The sequence below is a fragment of the Spea bombifrons genome, chromosome 7, assembly GCF_027358695.1.
Source record: "Spea bombifrons isolate aSpeBom1 chromosome 7, aSpeBom1.2.pri, whole genome shotgun sequence".
NCBI classification, from domain to species: domain Eukaryota; kingdom Metazoa; phylum Chordata; class Amphibia; order Anura; family Pelobatidae; genus Spea; species Spea bombifrons.
Genome location: NC_071093.1, coordinates 46,983,148 through 46,996,832, shown reverse-complemented (window position 1 = coordinate 46,996,832; position 13,685 = coordinate 46,983,148). Strand labels below are relative to the sequence as shown.

The window sequence follows — 13,685 nt, the reverse complement described above, 5'->3', positions numbered from 1 at the left end:
CTGCGGCACAAAGTGGGTTAATAACACGAGCGTCGCGTTCACGCGTGGCGGGCCGCCACGTTCGCTCGCCTGTCACGCAAGCGCTTACCTTGTAAAGTCCGGCGGCAATGAGGGCGACGACCGCCAGCCCCCCGACGCTGCTCCCCACGATCACCGGCCGGTAGTCGTACTCCGTGATCACCTCCAGCACGGTCTGCGCCTGAGACACGGAGACACGGGGCTCTTAAACATTAATTACCCCGCTAGTGGCCGAGCTGCCACTGTGTTCTTTCCTCTTAGGGTTCTATGATTTCCCGGAAGGATCTGGCGCTCGGTGGGACCGGACACGGCGACCACGAGGGGCCCCCCCCCCGGGAGGTTATCGGGAGCAGATGACATCACTTAATAGATGAAGTGGGCCACGAGCGGTCCAGTCCACACACACACACACACACGCACGCCACGAGCAGTCCAGTCCACACACACACACGCCACATGGCCACGAGCAGTCTACACGCCACGAGCAGTCAAGTCCACACACAGGCCACGAGCAGTCCACACGCCACGAGCAGTCCAGTCCACCCACAGGCCACGAGCAGTCCACCAGTACCTGCGCCCGGATGAATCGCTCGTCCTGCTCGGTTGGATGTTGATATTTCCCAAAATCGTATGAAATTTCTGCTGACGTCTGAAGGAAAACCTTCTGCTGCTCAGTCTGTGACGGGAGAAACGTGGCAGGTAATGGCAGTCAGACACGTTATTATCCAGAGGCCTGGGCCCTGTCACCGAGAGACGCGTGTCCGTGGTACACGGCTGCCTTTTTTTTTTGAGATTTGAGCCTCTGTGTTAGATTTACCCACCTGCTTGCCCCATTCTCGTGTCACGTTTCCGCTGATTGTGAAGTTAATCGATTTCCGGATCTCCATGTTTTCGACGTGGCACTCGACCTGAAGACACGTCGCCACTGAGCAGTTCTGAGTGAAGACAAAACGATGGTGAGAGAGAAATCTGAGCCCACGAGAGACCACAGAAAACTCTTAGACAGGAAGAAAAAGCAGCTCGGGGGTGGGGACTGTGACAGCGCGTAGGTGGGTCAGGTAGCTTGGGGGCGGGGACTCACAGAGACACGTAGTAGGAGATGGGCAGCTCGGGGGCAGGGCGAGAGACTATGTAGGTGAGGACAGGCAGTTGGGAGGTGGAGATGGAGCACGTGGTTGGGTGGACAGACATCGTGGAAGCAGGGAAGCTCGTGGTGTTGGTACCCAGCATGCCGCCATTACCAGAACGGTCAGAGTTTTTTGAAGCTCCCGGCTGTCCTGGGCTGCGGTTTTCTCCCCCGTTGTGATGCAATTCGTGGGACCCGGCTGGAGGCATAAAAAACGTGTTACCATCTTTTATTTGTGTTATTCGTGTCTCTCGTGGTGGGTCTAATCCTGAGCTTTTACATCACTGTCCCAAACTAATTACAGCATCAGGCACCGGGGCCCAGGGGCCACTCTAATAATTGCCCCGGATGCTCCATGGTCAGACCTGGTTGTGGGCCGTGGCAGAGGAGCAAATGGTGGCTCCAAATTACCCAATGAGAGGCTGATGTCACATCAAAACTGCTAGTCTGACCAGAGGGGCAAGTGCCGACCAGAAAAGGTCTGAAGCCCACGTGGATTAGCGTGTCAGGCAGGGGCCCATGTCACTTACACCCTGACTAGAACCGGGTAGTGAAACCATCTAAAATATGAGGCATGGGTCAGGCGTCTTTCACGTACAAACACAGGGGCCACGTCTGCACAGTGGACTTTGTGGCCTGCTGGAGTGGCTAGATGAGTAGTAAGTACCTCTGAGCTGCTGACCATCGCCTGCTCCCATAGAGGAGAATCTCCCAGCTTCACGGGGATCATGAAGACGACAGACAGAGGCAGCGCATGTTGGCCCAAATTAATCACCTGTGGAGAGAGCTTTGTTAAAGGGGCCGCGTCCAAGCCACGTGAGGGTAAAGCCGTGGTATAGAACCGCCACGTCTCTAACGCTACAAAACACCGTGGTCCAGGTCGTGTGTATGTTACATGTTTCTGGTGCGCATCATGGCTAATGTGTACTTATATGTAAATGTGTAGCACATTCAATACTTCCCAGCAGGCCTGATTTTTAAGGGACAGTCCTGCTTTTGTGGGCAGCGGGGAGCGTGGGCCAGTTGGGGGGATCCTCTGATCTCCACTGACTGGGCCGGGGAGCTGTATATTCAGATGCAGCACAGGCCTCCATCACATCACGTGGCAACCCTGTAACGCTGCAAAGCTGAATGCCACAAGGAGGCTCTTCAGGTAAGGTGGGCAGGTGGTCCGCCCATCCCCTCCCGCCTCCACTCCCCCTCACTTCCATCATTGGTCACCCCCCTCAACACAGGGGTATCGATTTGGCCACCTGTGATGTTGGGGGTGTGTGAGATTCTCACGTATGAAGGCCTAGGTTCTCACTCGGTACACGTGCTGCACTCTGCGGGGGGTCGATGTCCCACGGCCTTCACTGGATGAGAAGTTGGTGTACTTGGTCGATTCTTCAAGACTGGAAAAAAAATGAATAGACTTTTAGAGAACCCCCACCCAGCCGGGACCCCCAGACCCTCCCAACCTGAACCAAGCCTAACCCAGAACCCCTCAAGGACCCACCCAACCCGGACCAACCGTAACCTACATCCCCTCAAGGACCCATCCAACCCGGACCTATCCAACCAGGACCCATCCAACCAGGACCCATCCAACCCGGACCTATCCAACCAGGACCCATCCAACCAGGACCCATCCAACCAGGACCCATCCAACCAGGACCCATCCAACCCTAACCCAGAACCCCTCAAGGACCCATCCAACCAGGACCCATCCAACCCTGACCCATCCAACCCGGACCAACCCTAACCCAGAACCCCTCAAGGACCCACCCAACCCGGACCCATCCAACCCGGACCAACCCTAACCTAGATCCCCTCAAGGACCCATCCAACCCGGACCCATCCAACCAGGACCCATCCAACCCGGACCAATCCTAACCTAGATCCCCTCAAGGACCCATCCAACCCGGACCCATCCAACCCGGACCAACCCTAACCTAGATCCCCTCAAGGACCCATCCAACCTGGACCCATCCAACCAGGACCCATCCAACCCGGACCCATCCAACCAGGTGTTGGTTGAAATAATGGTCGAATTCTCCTCAGAAAGAGTTTCCTTTAATTAGATCATGCGCATAATCGAGACAAGGCACACAACACACAAAAGTCGAAGCGTTGTCTAATTACATGTTTGAATTACATGGTTTATATAGCATCTTATCTACTTCTAATAGCATGCATCATTCTGATTGGTTACTTTTCAAGCAAGTTACACCTCTTTAAGCTGCATAATTAAGAATGGCCTAGACTTGACCCTTTGGACATATATATATATAGAACAACATAGAGTAGGCGTGTTGGCGGGAACTCGTCCATATATCATAGACTAGACATTCCCTGCTTTCTTATGTCTTTGTCAGGAATAATATTTACGATAACATAAGCTTTTTTCTAACACCAGGACCCATCCAACCCGGACCAATCCTAACCTAGATCCCCTCAAGGACCCATCCAACCCGGACCCATCCAACCCGGACCAATCCTAACCTAGATCCCCTCAAGGACCCATCCAACCCGGACCCATCCAACCCGGACCCATCCAACCCGGACCAACCCTAACCTAGAACCACCCTCTACACAACTAGCACCCTCTTCATCTGGCCCAGGATCCATTCCTCAGCTCATCCCTCCCCCACCAGCCCCCTCAGCCCCCTCAGCCCCCTCAGCCCCCCACACCCAGCTGTTGGCTGAAGCCCCCTTTCTTCTCACCTGGTTACCGTTATGTAGATACCATAAAGAACTTTAACGGAAGCCGTGGATTTCATTGCATCTTGGACCGGCCCCCCGTTGTCACTGTGAGGAGAGCGAGAGGTTCCACTGAGTCTGTACAGAAAGCATTAATACCCCACGCAAGAACTCGCTGCCTCCCCCCAACCACACTATTTTCTGACACCCCAGTGCTAATAACACCCCAATACCTGCAGAATCTGACCCTCTGACACCCCAATACCTGCAGAATCTGACCCTCTGACACCCCAATACCCGCAAGAGAACCCTCTGACACCCCAATACCAGCAGACTCTGACCCTCTGACACCCCAATACCAGCAAGAGAACCCTCTGACACCCCAATACAAGCAGAATCTGACCCTCTGACACCCCAATACCAGCAGACTCTTACCCTCTGACACCCCAATACCAGCAAGAGAACCCTCTGACACCCCAATACCCATAAGAGAACCCTGACACCCCAATACAAGCAGACTCTGACCCTCTGACACCCCAATACCAGCAAGAGAACCTTCTGACACCCCAATACCAGCAGACTCTGACCCTCTGACACCCAATACCAGCAAGAGAACCCTCTGACACCCCAATACCAGCAGACTCTGACACCCAAGTAGTGTGGATCTGTATCTATGAGGTTCCAGGTGCAAGAGCTTCGAGCGAGCGCTCACCTGGTAACATTGGCCGTCAGGGTCAGGGTGTCTCCTAGAGTTGCGTTTGTAGAGACGTGAAAACCCACCAGGAAGATCGCCTGAAAGAATCACGCAAAACGTGGGAGATGAGGAAACGTGGCAGGAATACACCTTACGTCCAATCATCTAAGGCCAAGTTTTATATATATATATATATATATATATATATATATATATATATAGACATGCACATATATATACACAAACATATATATATATACACACAGACACGCATATACATATATATATATATATATACACACATACATACACACACACACACACATATACACACATATACACACACATATATATATACACACAGACACACATATACATATATATATATATATATACACACATACATACATACACACACATATACACACACATATATATATATACACATATATACATACACATATATACACACATATATATATATATATATACACACACACATACATACATACACACATATATATACACATATATCCACACACACACATATATATATACACATATACACACACATATACACACACATATACACACACATATATACATACACATATATACATACACACATATATACACACACACATATATATACACATATATCCACACACACACATATATATATACACATATACACACACATATACACACACATATACACACACATATATACATACACATATATACATACACACATATATACACACACACATATATATATACACACAGACACACATATACATATATATATATATATATACACACATACATACACACACACACATATACACACACATATATATATATATACACATATATACATACACATATATACACACATATATATATATATATACACACACACATACATACATACACACACACACATATACACACACATATATCCACACACACATATATATATACACATATACACACACATATACACACACATATACACACACATATACACACACATATATACATACACATATATACATACACATATATACACACACACATATATATACACATATATCCACACACACATATATATATACACATATACACACACATATACACACACATATATACATACACATATATACATACACACACATATACACACACACATATATGTACACACACATACACACACACACACACATATATACACACACATACACACACACACACACACATGGACCCGGGCGCTCTTACCGTCGTGTTGGGTCTCAGTAGGGGGTTGTTGATACCACATCTGACCACCTGCTGAGCGAGCAGCGGGGCGCACGTAACCGCTATCCGCCTATTACTCTGCAAGACAGAAATCCACAGAACTCACAGACAAACCACTCGGTGTCCACAAGAGACAGACGGGAGCCGGCGAGATACCTGCACAAGAGACACCCTGCGATAGGACAGGTCGGGCGGCAGAGAGATCAGAACGCGGGTGTCATACGAATCGTCCCCGAGATTCTGCACAGAGATCGTCAAATTCACGTCCAGAGACACGGCCACGACCAGATTAACGAGACTGTCAGAGAAGAGAGACTGTTACCGGCTCTCACTGCGAGACCACCCGCGACGAGTTACATTAATACCCTGGCCCCACGGAGTCAGAACCCCCAGTATGTCTTACCCACTAAACGTGGCGTTGACTCTTAGATCGTCCTCGCAAAGTCCGTCGCTGCCACAATTCTTCTCAAATGGAACCTGCAGAGACCCCAAGTCAGGCCACGAAAATTAACCCCGTCCTGCACGGATCCTTCCGAGCCTCGGCCAACCCAATTCTGCTCGTAGTCTAGAGACCCCCCAAAAAACGAGTCATGTGGCTCTGGTTGCCTTACTGACCCAAGACTGGTTTCCTAAAACCACATCATTGACCCCCTGATAAAGCGTGACCCGCATTACCTGCCCAAAGTGTTTGACGAAAGAGTCCTCACTCAACACGGAGAGCCCACTCAGAGAGAAATTTAAAGCCACTCTGAGGGGGGAGAGAGAATCCTCCACACACTCCTGGGGAGGAAAGAGAGATGTCATAACAGAGAAAACACGGTCCACGGGCACCCACCGCTGGGTCGACAGGCCACGTATTTGCCACCCCCCCTGGTGAGTGGAAGGAAGCTGTAGGTCCTCACATTCAGCGATGGCCACGTTATTGGGCGATATTGCCTGTAACCCACTTCCCAGCTGATAAATCTGCCCCACGGAGAGCTCCTCACAGACCGCCCCGGAGGAGACAGCCGAGAAACAGTCCACGGGACCCAACCCTTTCCAAACCCCCCAAATATGGCCCAGAAATGGAGGGTCACTCACAGGGAGCTGGAAAGCGTGTGCCCGGCAGGCAGTCCCCACATTCAGGTTGACGTTGGTGTCCAGAGAGCGCTGTTTGTCAGGAAAGAGTGCGCGTGTCTGAGTGCGCCCGTGATCCAGCAGCAGAGTGTACTGGAGGTCTGTGGAGAATGAGCCTGGGGGGAGAATGAGGGGCAGAGGGGAGAGCGGGAGAGAACCGTCAGGAGGAGATGGAGAGGAGATGGAGAGAGAGAGGATAGAGAGTGGGTAGGAGATGGAGAGAGAGGACAGGAGATGGAGAGAGAGGAGATGGAGAGAGCGGGTAGGAGATGGAGAGAAAGGACAGGAGATGGAGAGAGAGGAGATGGAGAGAGAGGAGAGGAGATGGAGAGAGAGGAGAGGAGATGGAGAGAGCGGGGAGGAGATGGAGAGAGAGGAAAGGAGATGGAGAGACGGGTAGGAGATGGAGAGAGGGGAGAGGAGATGGAAGGGGAGGAGATGGAGAGAGGGGAGGCAGACGGGTAATGTTATCACCAAATAAAATGTCCCCTTACAGCTCCATTAACTCCTTTCAATCCATCAAACCTCCTGATGCCCCAGTACCAACTTTCTCTGTCTAATGCCTCCTTCTATCCGCCCCTGTCAGATACCCCAGCCCTCTACCTCCTGTCACTGATACCCCTGTACCCTCTCTGTACTGCCCCTTTCTGATACCCAGTTCACCCCGGCTCTGTGGCTTCATGTTTTCTTTCAGTCCTGGACCCTCGCTTACCCCATTTCTCTCCAGTCCCCTCACTCAGCCCGTGTCTCCCTCAGCCCCTCACTCACCCCGTGTCTCTCCAAGTTCACTCACCCCGTGTCCCCCCCAGCCCCTCACTCACCAATATGTCTGTCGCTTCTCATGCTGGTGAACACACACACATTGACCATTAACTCTTTCCCTTGCTCTGTGGGATCCGGACATTCAAACACTGAAAGGGGGATCTCTTTTGGCTCAAATGTGAAGGAAATCGAGACTCCCAGAACAGGCCGGGACCTGAGGGAGAGTCAAGGGATTAGGTGGAAAAAAGAAGAAGGCAACGGCCTGCGTTACGGTTACTTGGAGTAACGAGCGGAACAGGGGGAAGAACCTCGCTCCTTCACTCACTTCAATAAGAAGACTTTGCCTTCAGTCCCAATCGTTAGATCTGGAAGACCATCGTTCGTCATGTCCAGGTTTCCACTAACAGATCTGCCGAAGAACATGAATCCGGCACCGAGCAAACTGCCCGCAATCCTCTACATTGACAAGAGAAAAAGGAGAGAGGCGATACGGTGATTCCTGAACCCTCGCTTACTGCCCTGAGGCCGAACTCCGCAAGTTTACTGAATGTGCTGCCAACACAACATCTTTTACAAGACTCAGGGAACTACAGGCCGGTGAGTCTCGCTTCAGGAGCCGGGAAATTAATGGAAACAAAGAAACGCATAGATTATCCACAGTAATAATTTACAAGAGCAGGAAGATCGTTATATACCCGTTATATCCCTGTATATTCCTCATATTATATATTATATACTCTCCGGCCGTATAACTAAACCCGTCCTTATAACCCGTTATATCCCTGTATATTCCTCATATTATATATTATATACTCTCCGGCCGTATAACTAAACCCGTCCTTATAACCCGTTATATCCCTGTATATTCCTCATATTATATATTATATACTCTCCGGCCGTATAACTAATCCCGTCCTTATAACCCGTTATATCCCTGTATATTCCTCATATTATATATTATATACTCTCCCCCCGTATAACTAATCCCATCCTTATAACCCGTTATATCCCTGTATATTCCTCATATTATATATTATATACTCTCCCCCCGTATAACTAATCCCGTCCTTATAACCCGTTATATGCTGTATATTCCTCATATTATATATTATATACTCTCCGGCCGTATAACTAATCCCGTCCTTATAACCCGTTATATCCTGTATATTCCTCATATTATATATTATATACTCTCCGGCCGTATAACTAATCCCATCCGTATAACCCGTTATATCCTGTATATTCCTCATATTATATATTATATACTCTCCCCCCCGTATAACTAATCCCGTCCTTATAACCCGTTATATCCTGTATATTCCTCATATTATATATTATATACTCTCCGACCGTATAACTAATCCCGTCCTTATAACCCGTTATATCCCTGTATATTCCTCATATTATATATTATATACTCTCCCCCGTATAACTAATCCCGTCCTTATAACCCGTTATATTCCTGTATATTCCTCATATTATATATTATATACTCTCTGGCCGTATAACTAATCCCGTCCTTATAACCCATTATATCCTGTATATTCCTCATATTATATATTATATACTCTCTGGCCGTATAACTAATCCCGTCCTTATAACCCATTATATCCTGTATATTCCTCATATTATATATTTTATACTCTCCCCCCGTATAACTAATCCCGTCCTTATAACCTGTTATATTCCTGTATATTCCTCATATTATATATTATATACTCTCCCCCGTATAACTAATCCTGTCCTTATAACCCGTTATATCCCTGTATATTCCTCATATTATATATTATATACTCTCCCCTCGTATAACTAATCCCGTCCTTATAACCCGTTATATCCTGTATATTCCTCATATTATATATTATATACTCTCCCCCGTATAAATAATCCCGTCCTTATAACCCGTTATATCCTGTATATTCCTCATATTATATATTATATACTCTCCGGCCGTATAACTAATCCCGTCCTTATAACCCGTTATATCCCTGTATATTCCTCATATTATATATTATATACTCTCCCCCCGTATAACTAATCCCGTCCTTATAACCCGTTATATCCTGTATATTCCTCATATTATATATTATATACTCTCCCCCGTATAAATAATCCCGTCCTTATAACCCGTTATATCCTGTATATTCCTCATATTATATATTATATACTCTCCCCCCGTATAACTAATCCCGTCCTTATAACCCGTTATATCCTGTATATTCCTCATATTATATATTATATACTCTCCGGCCCATATAACTAATCCCGTCCTTATAACCCGTTATATCGCTGTATATTCCTCATATTATATATTATATACTCTCCGGCCGTATAACTAATCCCGTCCTTATAACCCGTTATATCCTGTATATTCCTCATATTATATATTATATACTCTCCCCCCCCGTATAACTAATCCCGTCCTTATAACCCGTTATATCCCTGTACGTTCCTCATATTATATATTATATACTCTCCCCCGTATAACTAATCCCGTCCTTATAACCCGTTATATCCTGTATATTCCTCATATTATATATTATATACTCTCCCCCCGTATAACTAATCCCATCCTTATAACCCGTTATATCCCTGTATATTCCTCATATTATATATTATATACTCTCCCCCCGTATAACTAATCCCGTCCTTATAACCCGTTATATGCTGTATATTCCTCATATTATATATTATATACTCTCCACCTCGTATAACTAATCCCGTCCTTATAACCCGTTATATCCTGTATATTCCTCGTATTATATATTATATACTCTCCGGCCGTATAACTAATCCTGTCCTTATAACCCGTTATACCCTGTATATTCCTCATATTATATATTATATACTCTCCCCCCCGTATAACTAATCCCGTCCTTATAACCCGTTATATCCTGTATATTCCTCATATTATATATTATATACTCTCCGCCCGTATAACTAATCCCGTCCTTATAACCCGTTATATCCTGTATATTCCTCATATTATATATTATATACTCCCCGGCGATATATCTAATCCCGTCCTTATAACCCGTTATATCCCTGTATATTCCTCATATTATATATTATATACTCTCCCCCGTATAACTAATCCCGTCCTTATAACCCGTTATATTCCTGTATATTCCTCATATTATATATTATATACTCTCCCCCGTATAACTAATCCCGTCCTTATAACCCGTTATATCCTGTATATTCCTCATATTATATATTATATACTCTCCGGCCGTATAACTAATCCCATCCTTATAACCCGTTATATCCTGTATATTCCTCATATTATATATTATATACTCTCCGGCCGTATAACTAATCCCGTCCTTATAACTCGTTATATATCCTGTATATTCCTCATATTATATATTATATACTCTCCCCCGTATAACTAATCCCGTCCTTATAACCCGTTATATCCTGTATATTCCTCATATTATATATTATATACTCTCCCCCGTATAACTAATCCCGTCCTTATAACCCGTTATATCCCTGTATATTCCTCCTATTATATATTATATACTCTCCGGCCGTATAACTAATCCCGTCCTTATAACCCGTTATATACCTGTATATTCCTCATATTATATATTATATACTCTCCCCCCGTATAACTAACCCCGTCCTTATAACCCGTTATATCCTGTATACTCCTCATATTATATACTCTCCGGCCGTATAACTAATCCCGTCCTTATAACCCGTTATATCCTGTATATTCCTCATATTATATATTATATACTCTCTGGCCGTATAACTAATCCCGTCCTTATAACCCATTATATCCTGTATATTCCTCATATTATATATTATATACCCCCCGGCCGTATAACTAATCCCGTCCTTATAACCCGTTATATCCTGTATATTCCTCATATTATATATTATATACTCTCCGGCCGTATAACTAATCCCGTCCTTATAACCCGTTATATTCCTGTATATTCCTCATATTATATATTATATACTCTCCCCCCGTATAACTAACCCCGTCCTTATAACCCGTTATATCCTGTATACTCCTCATATTATATACTCTCCGGCCGTATAACTAATCCCGTCCTTATAACCCGTTATATCCCTGTATATTCCTCATATTATATATTATATACCCCCCGGCCGTATAACTAATCCCGTCCTTATAACCCGTTATATCCTGTATATTCCTCATATTATATATTATATACTCTCTGGCCGTATAACTAATCCCGTCCTTATAACCCGTTATATCCCTGTATATTCCTCATATTATATATTATATACTCTCTGGCCGTATAACTAATCCCGTCCTTATAACCCGTTATATCCCTGTATATTCCTCATATTATATATTATATACTCTCCCCCCGTATAACTAATCCCGTCCTTATAACCCGTTATATCCTGTATATTCCTCATATTATATATTATATTCTCTCCGGCCGTATAACTAATCCCGTCCTTATAACCCGTTATATCCTGTATATTCCTCATATTATATATTATATACTCTCTGGCCGTATAACTAATCCCGTCCTTATAACCCGTTATATCCCTGTATATTCCTCATATTATATATTATATACTCTCCCCCCGTATAACTAATCCCGTCCTTATAACCCGTTATATCCTGTATATTCCTCATATTATATATTATATACTCTCCGGCCCGTATAACTAATCCCGTCCTTATAACCCGTTATATCCCAGTATCTTCCTCATATTATATATTATATACTCTCCCCCGTATAACTAATCCCATCCTTATAACCCGTTATATCCTGTATATTCCTCATATTATATATTATATACTCTCCGGCCCGTATAACTAATCCCGTCCTTATAACCCGTTATATCCCAGTATCTTCCTCATATTATATATTATATACTCTCCCCCGTATAACTAATCCCGTCCTTATAACCCGTTATATCCCTGTATATTCCTCATATTATATATTATATACTCTCCCCCCGTATAACTAATCCCGTCCTTATAACACGTTATATCCTGCATATTCCTCATATTATATACTCTCCGGCCGTATAACTAATCCCGTCCTTATAACCCGTTATATCCTGTATATTCCTCATATTATATATTATATACTCTCCGCCCGTATAACTAATCCCGTCCTTATAACCCGTTATATCCTGTATATTCCTCATATTATATATTATATACTCCCCGGCGATATATCTAATCCCGTCCTTATAACCCGTTATATCCCTGTATATTCCTCATATTATATATTATATACTCTCCCCCGTATAACTAATCCCGTCCTTATAACCCGTTATATTCCTGTATATTCCTCATATTATATATTATATACTCTCCCCCGTATAACTAATCCCGTCCTTATAACCCGTTATATCCTGTATATTCCTCATATTATATATTATATACTCTCCGGCCGTATAACTAATCCCGTCCTTATAACTCGTTATATATCCTGTATATTCCTCATATTATATATTATATACTCTCCCCCGTATAACTAATCCCATCCTTATAACCCGTTATATCCCTGTATATTCCTCATATTATATATTATATACTCTCCCCCCGTATAACTAATCCCGTCCTTATAACCCGTTATATCCTGTATATTCCTCATATTATATATTATATACTCTCCCCCGTATAAATAATCCCGTCCTTATAACCCGTTATATCCTGTATATTCCTCATATTATATATTATATACTCTCCGGCCGTATAACTAATCCCGTCCTTATAACCCGTTATATCCCTGTATATTCCTCATATTATATATTATATACTCTCCCCCCGTATAACTAATCCCGTCCTTATAACCCGTTATATCCTGTATATTCCTCATATTATATATTATATACTCTCCCCCGTATAAATAATCCCGTCCTTATAACCCGTTATATCCTGTATATTCCTCATATTATATATTATATACTCTCCCCCGTATAACTAATCCCGTCCTTATAACCCGTTATATCCTGTATATTCCTCATACTATATATTATATACTC

At 44.4% G+C, this 13,685-nt stretch overlaps 1 protein-coding gene across 1 annotated transcript in view; it reads right to left on the bottom strand.

The window, feature by feature from the left end:
* The window catches only part of LOC128501776 (integrin alpha-M-like), a 34,122-nt gene that overhangs the window by 357 nt on the left and 20,080 nt on the right, over positions 1-13,685 (bottom strand). Inside the window, exons 15-29 of the mRNA XM_053471383.1 lie at positions 8,020-8,150; positions 7,754-7,908; positions 6,897-7,048; positions 6,492-6,596; positions 6,220-6,293; positions 5,973-6,114; positions 5,799-5,894; positions 4,539-4,618; positions 3,851-3,934; positions 2,451-2,538; positions 1,812-1,919; positions 1,260-1,343; positions 840-953; positions 590-694; positions 89-199 (exon numbers count right to left, since the gene is read on the bottom strand). Of these exons, the coding sequence (XP_053327358.1) occupies positions 89-199; positions 590-694; positions 840-953; positions 1,260-1,343; positions 1,812-1,919; positions 2,451-2,538; positions 3,851-3,934; positions 4,539-4,618; positions 5,799-5,894; positions 5,973-6,114; positions 6,220-6,293; positions 6,492-6,596; positions 6,897-7,048; positions 7,754-7,908; positions 8,020-8,150 (1,629 nt within the window). The remainder of the gene's footprint in view (positions 1-88; positions 200-589; positions 695-839; positions 954-1,259; positions 1,344-1,811; positions 1,920-2,450; positions 2,539-3,850; positions 3,935-4,538; positions 4,619-5,798; positions 5,895-5,972; positions 6,115-6,219; positions 6,294-6,491; positions 6,597-6,896; positions 7,049-7,753; positions 7,909-8,019; positions 8,151-13,685) is intronic.